The 12,963-nt window shown below is 41.6% G+C and overlaps 1 protein-coding gene across 5 annotated transcripts in view; it reads right to left on the minus strand.

Moving 5' to 3' along the window:
- RARB (retinoic acid receptor beta) overlaps positions 1-12,963 on the minus strand; it is a 338,077-nt gene that overhangs the window by 203,076 nt on the left and 122,038 nt on the right. For all 5 annotated transcript variants that reach the window (XM_081164729.1, XM_081164730.1, XM_081164728.1 and 2 more), the window contains 2 exons: positions 9,879-9,965; positions 4,376-4,865 (listed from right to left, as the gene is read on the minus strand). In XM_081164729.1, coding sequence (XP_081020855.1) covers positions 4,376-4,553 — 178 coding nt within the window. In that variant the 5' untranslated portion in view covers positions 4,554-4,865; positions 9,879-9,965. The remainder of the gene's footprint in view (positions 1-4,375; positions 4,866-9,878; positions 9,966-12,963) is intronic.

Below are 12,963 nucleotides of genomic sequence, written 5' to 3' on the forward strand. Positions count from 1 at the left end.
CCTAAAGGTCTAATGTTATTTAATTTTAAGTAAATGGTAGAAGATTACACACACACACACACACACACACACACACACACACACACACACACACACACAGTAATAATACAACTTTCCTATAGGGAGGAATGAAGCATGTGTTTGCTTCAGGGAGTTTACAGTGACAGGATTTATCACAAGTTTTTTGAACCAGATAATTATGTTTGATAGCACATCTGGCAGCATCATAAAAACTTGAAATCCTAAGCTATTACACAGGAATTACTTTTGTAAATCATTTATGAATATTACCGATGTAAGCCTATTCTGCGTGTAGAAACAGTGACTCAAGGACAAAGAGGATGACAATGATTTCCCTTTGTCTTTGGGGCTCAACTGACTGTGTAACTGGCTCACCCTTTAAAGTCTGAGGTGCTTAATAAGCAGTTGAAAATAAGTGGATGCAACTCAAGACTAGTTTTCGTTATGCCCTAAAATATGCAACAAGGACACATAATTGATAGACAACGCAGGTGGCAGGCATCCCCTTTCCCCGTGGCATATCTTAACTAAAACTTCGCTTTAAAGTGCCACATTGAATTCTCACTGTAAAGCACACCTGAACATACAACAGGAAAGCATATCATTAAAATGAATTATGACCGAAAGCCTTTACCCAAAGGGATCTAGGTAATCTATAATATTCACTTTCACTCCCAAAAAGGGGAGCTTTGTGTTCAAACTATTAAGAAATATTGTCTACACTTCAGTGGAGAGATTTGTAATTGCTCAGATGTTTGCATGGGTCTGTCACACACACAGGGAGCTAATGAATGTACTACAAAGTGTGTGTGAATCATCTCTTTCTATTAAAATGAATGAGAAAGTCGTTCTAAAATGAGGGCCACCAAGCATCCATGAAAGTCTGACTCAGAACAGATCACTGGACTGGGAATTTGAAGGGTGGAAAGGTACCGAGACTATTTTTTAGCTACAACAGACAGCTGCCTATTGGTGGTTTCATTAATGGTCTGCTGACTATGGATGGTTTCATTCATACCTACAAGATGAAAACTGAGATACAGTGATGGGCAAGTATCCGTCATTGCAAGGATATGTTTTTGAATATAGCATTTTAAAACAGAAGGTAAAATTTTAATATCTTACAAGAAATAAACATCACCAAATCCAGATATGATAAGCAAAGCATTAATAACTTCAAATCACATCATAAATCACCATTTAAACAAAAAATAGCACTCAACAGACAGTACCGATCCACCAATCTCTGACCTTCCTCAACAGTCTTAATAATAACCAATCTAAAAGGAAGCTCCCACTGGGAACAGAAATGTGGCATCCCTAGAGAGTCAGTAGACCAGACAAGGTGAGTGAGAGACGAGTGGGATGGAATATCACCAGGACCCAGTTGTATACCCTTCCTCAGCTGTATATATTGAACCTACCTGAAACTCAGTCCAAAGGATGTTCAATTGATAAGGAGAGGAAGTCAACATTAGTTTAAGGATGGAGGGCAAGGTGAAGATTTTAGGTGCCAGCCATATTCAAACAAATACCTCCTCCAAAATCACTGGGTATCATATGCAGGCTTATTTTTATTTCTAAATGCTGTGTTTGCATAAACTCTGCCTGTTTCGCAATTTTCCAAATCCATTCTAACAGACCCAGATATAAGATATGACTAGAGTATGATTTTTTTTAAGCAGCAGCACCATTTTCATAGACTGAGCCAATATGACCCATGTCCTACTGATCACAAGAGGCCTAATTTTTCAAGTGCTCTCCTACATTATCTTCACCTTTGCTTGCATCTTACTCAGAAAACTACCATTTCAATTTTTTAAACAAAACATGGATTTATATGATTCTAAAAATGTGACGGGTAGGATGAGGGCAACCAGGCCCCCTGAGTACTTATTTTGAAACCTGCTTTGGTTAGAAAGAGTTCTATTCCAGAAGAAGCGCAGTGTCCCATCATGCATACCAGGAGGTTGATAGATACCACCCTTTGCTTTGTTAGTGCTCTTCTTGGCCAACTAATCATTCTGGAATACTAATGTTCAATCTGACCACAGTGTTTCTTTTATTACTTTAACATTAATTGATAGCTCACCTTTATGAAAAGGTAATATTTTTCCTCCTATCGACCTTTATAACATTTTGACCAACCTCATAATTATTAAGTATTTTTCTAATGTTAACGTGAGATTAAAAACAGAAGTTAAGTCATAAAGGTTGAGGTTAAGAAGTCAAACCCATTAGTATAATCGGTGGAACTAAATCTCCACCACAGATCTCTTTCTGTAGGCCACTTATGCTTCTAAAATTAATCTACTCAAAAGCGCTTGGAGGTGACTTGTGATAAGGCTCCTATTATTTGTCTGAATGATCAATGGGCTGAGATATCAGCAGGCTGCCCTTTCTATAGCCAGACATTGCATCAGAAAAAGAGGAAGCTTCACTCTGAACTTATACAGCAGGCATATAAATTTATAGAAATTAATTAAGAGAACAAACTAGTAACATGAATGTATTCCCACAATCGACTGTATATCTCAGGCACAGGCAAACTCGGCCCTCCAGATGTTTTGGGACTACAACTCCCATCATCCCTAGCTAACAAGACCAGTGGTCAGGGATGGTTGGAGTTGTAGTCCCAACATCTGGAGGGCCGAGTTTGCCTATGCCTGGTGTATCTGCTTGTGTAGAAATCGTGGTCTAAGACAACCATGGAGAAATCATGGTGGGACCATGTCAGCCTTCGTAAGACCAAAGCCCACTGATAACCTTTCCCTAAAGACAATACATCATGGGGCAAGGAATAACAAGGTCACAAGTAATGTAGACAGCCATACAACCCATTCAAACTCACTGATGCTAATCCTCTGATCTGGTTATTTAGGAACATAGCAGGCTGCCTTATCATCCCGCTCAGTATTGTAAACACCGACTGGCAGTAGCTTTCCAGGATTTCAGACTCAGCCCTACCTGAAGATGCCAGGGAACCCGGGACCTTCTGAATGCAAAGCAGGTGCTCTCTGACAGAGCCACACTGCCTATCATTTTCCTTCCGGCACTTGCCAAGGCAATGAAGGAGGGGAAGGGGAGAACCTCTTCCCCTAAATCATTTCTACCAGCAAAACTGCTTCAGGATTAACAAAAGGATATATTATAGGCTCAGATTCTAGTGCCCTGGAGTCACTTTTACTAATAAACAAAGATATGGCTTTTCAGGCAGAGCTGCTCAAAGCCTAAGCAATGGACTGCTGCATATTGTTATGCGGTAGGTAATTTGGCACCATCCCACTGTTGTTGAATTACAGCTCATATTAGGACCAGCCAGCATGGCTGATGTTCAGGAATGGTGGGAGTTAACAGTTCAGCAACATTTGTAGGGCACAACACTGGTGCCCTTGTAAGAGCTTCTTCTTTAAGCCCATCCCCTCCAAAACTAGCTAGTAGGGAGCCTCCTTTCAAGCAATATAAAATGTCATGATACTGTGCTGTCTCGGTCTACTGGATTATATATATTTACTGGAAACGGGGGATCGTTCTTTTGAAAAGCAGCATTAATTAACTTTTACAGAATTAATGCTACTAGGACTACTGGACTTGGTGCTTTGTGCCCAATGTGGTTGGGAATCTTAGACTAGGACCAGGAGATCCCAGTTCGAATCTCCATTCATCCATGAACTTCATTCAGTGTATTTAAGACCAGTCAGTATCCTTCAGTTTACTTTGCCTCACAGGTTTGTTGTGAGGTTCATATTATTTATTTATTTTTAAAGAGTTGTAGCCCGTCTTTCCTCATGGTTTCCAGGTGGCTTACAGAAATAGTAAAAAGAAAAAGAAAAAAACAGCACAAATAAAAACAGCAATATATTAAAGGAACAAGAAAAACAACAACTAAAGCTGGCGATAACAATTTCAAGCAGCTGCGGAGGCACCAAACATCATAAAAATGCAACGTAAAAAATTCAGAAGGGTGCCGCATGATTATGACTGGCAAGAATTTTTTTTAAAAAAAACAGCTTCAAAGTGGTTTTGGAAATAAGAAGGACTTCATGCTATCATGGAAGGCCAACAAGCAGAAAAGTAATAAATATATCAGAATAAATCTGCAGGCTAAGCAAGGGTTATCTGAAGAAGCAGACATCATCACACCTACAGAACAACATACCCTATTGTTTTGCTTTTTGATGGATTCCTAGGCCAAAGCATCTATTGCACGAGTTTTGAGAAATGAAACATAAAATTTCAAATAGATACACATGGCTGCTTTCTGTAAATTGTTTTTTTTAAAAAATAAGATTAACAACAAGCCAACTTGCATGACCTTCAATGCAGAAAGCATGAAAGAAGAATCAGAACTTACTTGCTGGTGATGGGGTGCTGCAGCCGCTGGTTGGCGGGTTGCCTTGAATGCCATGCAGAGTCGAAAGGGAGAGTCCACCAATGACAGGAGGGAAAAGTAATGGGTACGGCGGAGCTGGGTAATGAGTCATATGTCCATTGACTGTTGGTACAGGACACGTACGGCTGCTGGTAGACATGGTGATGCCTCAAAACAGTGGAATGCTCAGGACCATTACTCCGCAGAAGAAAGGAAGGAGGGTATCAAGTCCGGCGATGCAGCATGAGAAAGAAACTCATCAGATGATTCTCGTTTTTTCCTCACTGCTGAATTCTTCCAGTCATCTTCCTGGTACATTCCTGCTGTGATGGCAAATCTCTCTCGAGCTTCTTCTTTTTTTGAGGAAAAAAAGTATGTGATCACATATAGGAGACTGTTCAGTTCCAGTATCACACCCTTTTTCTTCTTTCTGGAGTGGAAGTTTCACTCTATAGGCAGTTGCTGAAGTATCCTGCAGTAAGAGGAAGGAGGAAACAACCAGAAATAAATAAGAAAGCCTAGCAACTTTGCAAATTAATCCCTTGATTAATCCGTTTCCATGAGCTGCTGAATTAAGCCAGGATCCAGCAGACCCTTGAGTGAAAGGGAAGGAGAGAAAACGTTCTCCACACAGGTGATTCCATAATTCTATGAACTGAGATGTGTAAAATGTTACTCAAGTCACTCAGCGTTTCATGACCGCTGAGCACATCCAGTTTTCCTTCGGCTGTTGGAGTCCCCTCTAGAATTCTCCCCTCAAAAGTATTGATATTTCTACCAAAAATACACCACACTAAAACACCACTCTGTCATATTTTCCTCTTGGCATGGTGGGACCAATGTAAACCTAAAAGAAAAAAATCTGCACAAATAGAAGACAGATCCTATCCCACAAAGAGGGCACACATACACTGGCCTCAGCCCAGTACACCTGAAGGAGGGTCTCCACCCCCATTGTTCTGCCCGGATGCTGAGGTCCAGCTCCAAGGGTCTTCTGGCGGTTCCCTCGCTGCGAGAAATGAGGTTACAGGGAACCAGGCAGAGAGCGTTCTCGGCAGTGGCGCCCTCCCTGTGGAACACCGTCCCATCAGATGTCAAGGAAATAAACAACTTCCTGACTTTTAGAAGACATCTGAAGGCAGCCCTGTTTAGGGAATTTTTAATGTCTGGTGTTTTATTGTATTTTTAATATTCTGTTGGGAGCCACCCAGAGTGGCTGGGGAAACCCAGCCAGATGGGTGGGGTATAAATAAGAATTGTTGTTGTTGTTATTAGTTGTATCATCAACAACCACTATTACCACTGATAGTTCATTCTGTTTCTCCTCCCTGTTTTTTTTTTTGTTCTTGTCCCCACAACAGTCAGGTAGCATTCCATGGCCTCTGAGCATGGTCATTCCTCCTTGGTCTGCTTCTGAGTCAATAAATAAATTATAAAAACCCTGTAGGGTTTGCTGGACTAATGATAAACCAAAACTATCTTGCAAATCTTGGGGTTCCCCTAAGTCTGCTGATGCCTCCCCACTGGTGCCATTTTGACTACATAAGCAATGACACTCATCTCTGAACATAGCACAAAGAGCATACGATAACATAAGGCACTGATCACACCCCACTTGGGATATTATTTCAAACATGAAAGCTGTGAGCCAATTCTCAGAGTCATTTGACAGCCAATCCCTCTTGCCAGGGATCTCTGATAATTGTAGCTTTATGAGGGGAGCAGGGGTCTCCTAACAACTCTCAGCACCTTTAACGAACTATCACTCCCAATATTAGGGGAAGCCATGATGGTTAAAAGAGTTATGATATCACTTTAAATGTATGGTGCAGATGAGGTCTAGCTGAAATATTCGCAGGGATAGAAATTTCAGTGAAACAAAAACAGCAGCAAATCAGCTCTGCAACAATAAAACCAAATGAGAAATTAGGTGATGATGGCTAAACATCCGAATGTAAAAATTCTCTATTTTGTTTCACTTTTCCATTTCATCAAACTGAAGTGCAATGAATGGACTGTGTGTGTTTTTAATCTATGGTGCTTAAAAAGAGGGGCCTGTTAGGATCGAAACCTAATTTTTTCTCCTAAGATTGTCAATTTGTCCCCCCTCTAAAGCATCAGCAAGGACCACCCTGGAAATGAGAAATAGATTAGATAGCAACAGGAACTCAAATGAGCAGTAATAACAAATTAATGTGAATCTGCCTCCCTGCCTGCCAAGTTACATAGATGCAGAGTGTTCCTCAGTCGGGAAAAGTACCAAAGGTTATTAGCTGCATTAAGTCCAGTAATGCTGTCTGTGGAGCTCTTCACATTTATAGATACAGCTGAAGTATACAATTATCTTCTACAGATTCTAGAGCCCAGTAATCATGTAATGATGCAGGCGTATCTTTAGGATTAATGGAGGCCCAACAGATGCTCAAGGAAGCTCACTAGCCCTATTCAGTTGTTACTTGCTCATACAATTAATGCTAATATGAGGGGAAGAGAGAGCGAGAGGCCTTGCCTCACTGTTGGGTCTTCACTAGCCTTGCCTCCCCATTGTCCACACACTGGGGCAGAACGTGTGGTGAGATCCCAGGGACTTCAGCAGACTTGCAAGCCGGACTGCCAAACAGCAGGCAATGTGAGAGCAAAGATAGGCAGGTTAACCAAGTTGATCAGCCAGGTAAACAGGCACAGTTCTAGGAAGACAAGCAGGCCAGGTGCCAAGAGGGATCTGAAAGAAACGCAAGCTAAAGATGAGCTGGAGGATTAAACCAGCAGCACCCGCTACCTGAAGAACTTGAACTTCAGGTGCATGCCTGGATTACCTAGGATGTATATTAAACAGTTCCATACCCACCAGCGTTTCTCCAATGAAAATAGGGATGCCCTATTCCACAAGAATAAGAATACATTTATTATTTATACCCTGCCTATTTGACTGGGTTGCCCCAGCCACTCTGGGCAGATTCCAGCATATATGAAAACATATTTTTTTTAAAAAAATAAATCCCCACACAGAGCTGCCTTCAGATGTCTTCTAAAAGTTGTATAGTTACTTCTCTCCTTCACTCAGTGGGTGTGGTGTCACATAACCATACCCTCCAACATTTCTCCGATGAAAATAGAGATGTCCTAAGGAAAAGCTTTTGAATTATGGTGCTGGAGGAGACTCTTGAGAGTCCCATGGACTGTAAGAAGATCAAACCTATCAATTCTTAAGGAAATCAGCCCTGAGTGCTCACTGGAAGGACAGGTCCTGAAACTGAGGCTCCAGTACTTTGGCCACCTCATGAGAAGAGAAGACTCCCTAGAAAAGACCCTGATGTTGGGAAAGATGGAGGGCACAAGGAGAAGGGGATGACAGAGGACGAGATGGTTGGACAGTGTTCTCGAAGCTACCAGCATGAGTTTGACCAAACTGCAGGAGGCAGTGGAAGACAGGAGTGCCTGGCGTGCTTTGGTCCATGGGGTCACGAAGTCGGACATGTCTAAACAACTAATCAACAACAAGGAAAAGCAGGACATTCTGGGATCAAATCAGAAACCAGGACTGCTTCTGTAAATCCAAGATTGTCCCTGGAAAATAGGGACAATTGGAGGGTCTGCAGTCCTAGCAGCTGGTCACTGAAAAACATGGGGTTGAGCCTGTTCACTAAAACAAGGCCAGAGAGGTCCAGCTAAACAAGAGAATTCTAAAAAGATGCTTGTTGTCTACCTTTGAGGACCAGATGAGAAAACTATTGATGGAGCTTCCTGGCAACTAAAGAGTAGTAGGAGACTTAACATGTTGATTGGTAGCCTCATTAAATCAATGAGACTGAGATGACAACCTACACACATTCAAAACAAATGAAGAGAGTGGGGGAAATCTACATATAAAGCAATTTCACTTGATAATAGAAATGAAATGATCCTTGCTAACTTGCCATAGAAGAAGGCCATGCTCTAACCATAATTTCACCACACCTTGGTACCTAAAAAGCGAAGCAGGTATGTGGTGGAAAGATAGCATACCAAACAAAGTCATCTCTACATTCAGTGAAGTTGCCCGAGTAAGAAATGTGGCTTGTGGCATTTAATCAATGAAATTTACATCAAGGTCACCTATTCTGAATGATCAAGAAGTCCTGAAATAAATAAAAAATGCTGCTTGTGAAACAATCATATTTCCAACTGCATTTCTGTTAGCCACAAACATGCAGAGCTAAGCACAAATTATCAAAATGTGCATAGCCAGTGGCTTTTTCAGCTACTTCAGAGGGAGGAGAAATGTCCCTGGGTTATGATCTATACAGGCAGCACCTCCTGCACATCTGAATTTTAAAAATATTGTCTCTCTTTCCTTTTCTCCACATTCAGTACAAAGCACCAAGGTAGCATGTTTTAAACTTGTGCTGTCAAAGCACAAATAAGAGATCAAAAGAGATGATCTCAAATGCTTACATGTGTTAAGATATAATTCAAAAAAGGCTTCTCAAATTTACAACTAATTGGAGGACCCCTCTTGAAAGCAAGCGCTAACACGGCATGATTAACAGCAGTCTGCCCCAGCAGTTGCTTCTGTTCAGCAGTCAGCATGCGAATGCTTCCAACTTCTGCGCTATGTGGAATGAGGGAAATGGAAATCAGACTATGAGTAGACTTTTGTACTTACCCTTTGTTAGTATTGGATACACAATCAAGTATTAAAGTGGAAGAAAACCACACTAAAGAGAATGTTTCCGGACCCCCTCCCCTTACAGTCTCGAAAATGGAAAGTGCAAGAAGGCTTAGATTCAGGACCTAGCATGGATGGGCAGATGCCAGGTCCCAGGAAGGCCAATGAGAAAGACATCAGACACCAACATTCCCCTTTCTTTCTTTTTAAATTTTTACTAGGGCAGTGGCTACAGCTACGCACCATTTTCATCACCCCAGAATGCCTCTGGATTCTGCTACGTCAGAGTCCAGATTCATTCTGGGGAAAAGAAGGTGGCAGTCAGCTACCACCCAAGTAAAAATATAAAAGAAAGGACTCCTGCTTATTGCACCTCGTAAGCTTACTGGAATAGGGGACTGGGTGGTCCCAGAGGTCACCATTCTTAGGGTCACCTCAAACCTGGTGCTGACTTTGGGTGCAACAAGTTTCTACCAAATGTACAAGCTCTTCTCCGTAACTCTTTCCACACTAATCACAAATGCTGGAGTGCAACATTCGCAGACTGACTTGTAGCTCTGTTTTCTAGGTGCAGGATGACTAGGCCTACCTCTTTAATTCAGAATTAAGACATCATTTTATTCTGTGATAAGTAAGGAAGTGAGAATGAAAGAGGCAACTGTGACTATACATGAGATTACTTACCAGGGTTCTGGCACAGAGGGGAGGGTTTTTCGTTTCTGTATGTCTTGTTATATTAAGTTTCAATTTTGTGACTTTATACAGTATGCATAGCATAGAAAAAACAATTATATATTTTTAAAAAGTAATTAAGCAGCAAATGCCTTCCCCTCTCACCTGGTGACATCAGTATCTCCAGAGTCTGAGTGGTTCAAATTTCAAAAGAGGCTTGCTCCACCCAACAAGTCGATCCTTCTGCCTGCTCTACAAGGTAAAAAAAAAAGGTAAACCTGATCAGTTTAAAGAAGACTTGCATCTCTGATGACATGAATCGTTGTGTTTGGGCTGGAACAGTAAAGTATCCAAAATGCCATAATGATGCAGAAACCTTGGGACACAGACCTGACTGGCCCCAAGTTATGGGAAAGGCCAAACAGCTCCTCTCTCTATACTCCTCCACACCATCTCCCTCAACCAGACATCCATCCTACATATTGGACCTTCACGTTACTGAAATTGAGTTTAAGCTTATTGGCCCTCATCCAACCTATTATAACCAGATCCAAGCACTGAATCAGCACTTTTACAACCTTCTAGACTCTGATGACTAATAGATCCTGGGTTACTTATTAACATCTGCTGCTTTCTGGTCCAGTTTGGCATGATGCTCTATTTGTGCTTCTCAATGGTTGTTTCGGACTAGACTTACTTCAGCACTGTCAAAAGACAAAGTCGCAAGTGACATCTCACTTAGGTCAAGAGGCGATGATTACTCTTTGGGGACATAAAAAGTGGATTGCGTAACTGAATAAACTTCCTACAGTTGTAAGCACACTTCCGCCAAAGAACATTATATTGAATTAAATGGGGCTTTTTACAAGGATTGTAATAGCGGCGTAAGAACAATTGCTCAAGAACATAAATTACTCATGGAAGCTGTGAGGTCTATTTCTCTGGAGGTTTAAAATGACAGGCATGGCTAAGTGTCTGCCATAAAGTTAAGTATACAGCCCACTTCTCTGGAGCAAGGGGAACGGCCTAATGTTCCCTTCCATCAGTATTGCTATGATCCTGGGGAGTTACAGATTCCAATTCTGGGGAATTGTAGGTGGATGTGGACTAAATTTAAATGATACCGTGCCTACAGAGATATCTCTGAAAATAAAGACGGGCAGCATAGATGGCAGCAAATGACTATAAATTAAATTAATAAACTCCTTGAGCAGCAGCAAATGAGCTGTTCTTTTCCACACCACTGCACCAAAGATGGTTCTGAATGTAATGTTATTTTCCAGGAGATTTTATGCATAATTTATAAAAAAGTGTAGTAACGGAGAAACAACAACGAAATAAAAACCCAAAAGCAAAGGGGGGGGGGGGACGACACTAGTGACTCGTATATATTTTTCGCCAACAAGAAAGCAGAAAATATTAGTACTCTTCTTCAGTATTTCCATAAAACCAGGGAAACATAGACAAGGGGCGTGCAATACGCTATTTCACCTGGTAAATGTTTCTACCGTGTTCTGAAGCTGGTAATCTCTTCCCTCATTCCCATTCTCTCCGATGCAGTGCCTTACTGCAAGAGGCTGATTCAACAGAAAGTAAGTACAGACACTAAAAGGAAAAGAGGGTATGGCGTCTGTGAGGAAAACGAGGCTTGAATACAGCCTGGGCCTCTGCAGAAGGTTGGTGCTGTGTCAACTGGCACAAGTCAGTTAGTGCAGAAGACATTGCATTCCTAGTTGGTATCCTGTGGATTAACTGGACTATTGCCCTTGCTACCTGGTACTCAAAAACAGTCTCTACATTTCAGATCTTTGCACTCAAAGACACAGAAGGCTATAAATAGGAGAATGGTAATGAACCACTCCTTGCAGGACTGTTCTCACACGAGTAATTTGAAGCCCTAACTAGAAAGACAATATTTAAAAATTCCTTCCACCTTAGAGACCAACTAAGTTAGTTCTTGGTATGAGCTTTCGTGTGCATGCACACTTCTTCAGATACCATGAAAGAAAGATAATGTAGAGCAGGGGTGGAGAACCTCAGATCCATGGACCAACCTGGGCCCACCAGAGGGCCATTTCCCCCAAACTGGCCCATCAGCTGATGGCGCTGGTGATGTCAGCTGATGGACAAGAGGGCAGTGTTTAATCTTGGATTGGCTGTGTGATCCTGTTCCCAGTAGGGAATAAGACCACACAGCCAAGGCAGCAGGATTTAATCCATTCATCATCTCCATCCCTGTGCAAAAGTGCTATTTGAAGCAGCTCACATGCAAGAGAATCACTTCAAAGAGGCTTTTGGAAATGCTTTAAGGCACCTCCAGTGCTGCTTGTTCAGATGGGAGATTGGGGGCAAGTCTTCCCCCTCCTCCTTTAAGTCCCTTTTAAGTTTTAAAAGAGAAGCGTAGGGAGACTCAGAAAAGGCTTTGCAAGTCTCCTCCCACATCACTTTTAAGTCTTCAAGATTGAAGACTCAAAGGGAATGGGGGGAGACTCGCAATGCCTTGACAGTCCACCCCCTCTACCTTTAAGTCCCCAGACTTGAAGACTTAAAAGGGAAGTGCAGGAAGACTTGGGAAAGGTTTTGCAAGTCTCCTCCTGCTTCCTTTTTAAGCTTCAGAGAATAGAGTGCAAGGGACTTTGACAAATGGGTGCCCCTGCTCTCCTGTCAAATTTGGTCCACAAGACAGATCCTGAAGGTAAAAAAGCTTCCCCATTCCGGGTGTAGAGCTTATCACTTTTTCTCCAGTGGCCACAATTTATCCCCAGCAACCATGGTTATGATAGTTCACAATCAACTTTATTGAAACAGATGTGCCTTTTGTGGATAAACAATAAACCAAACAATATTTACGTTGTATTTAATGTTCCATGTGATGAAGAAATTATGTTGTCAGTTTCTCCACAAATCATATTTGATTCTGTGAGATTGCATACTGTTTTTATTGTTCAAAATGAAGTAACTGGATAAGCTAATTATGGTGGGAAAGGGTAAAAAAAGGAACGGGGGTTGGATATTGTCCTTCAGAGTGTTATGTTTCCTTTATTAGCATAGCTCAATGAAACTAAACAGAAAGAGCAATCTAATAACAAACATTCTTTGAGGGCTGTTAAGGGAGCAGAAGGACATCCAGTTATTGTTCAGCCCATCCCATTGGTCCATATATGGCTCAAAAGGTACAATAGAAGGAAACAGGAAACTGAATGGTCCATCTGCATTATCTTATTAGCGGCTAATGGATATCTGAGAGGAA

The sequence above is a fragment of the Podarcis bocagei genome, assembly GCF_964188305.1.
Source record: "Podarcis bocagei genome assembly, chromosome: 12".
Lineage (NCBI taxonomy): Eukaryota > Metazoa > Chordata > Lepidosauria > Squamata > Lacertidae > Podarcis > Podarcis bocagei.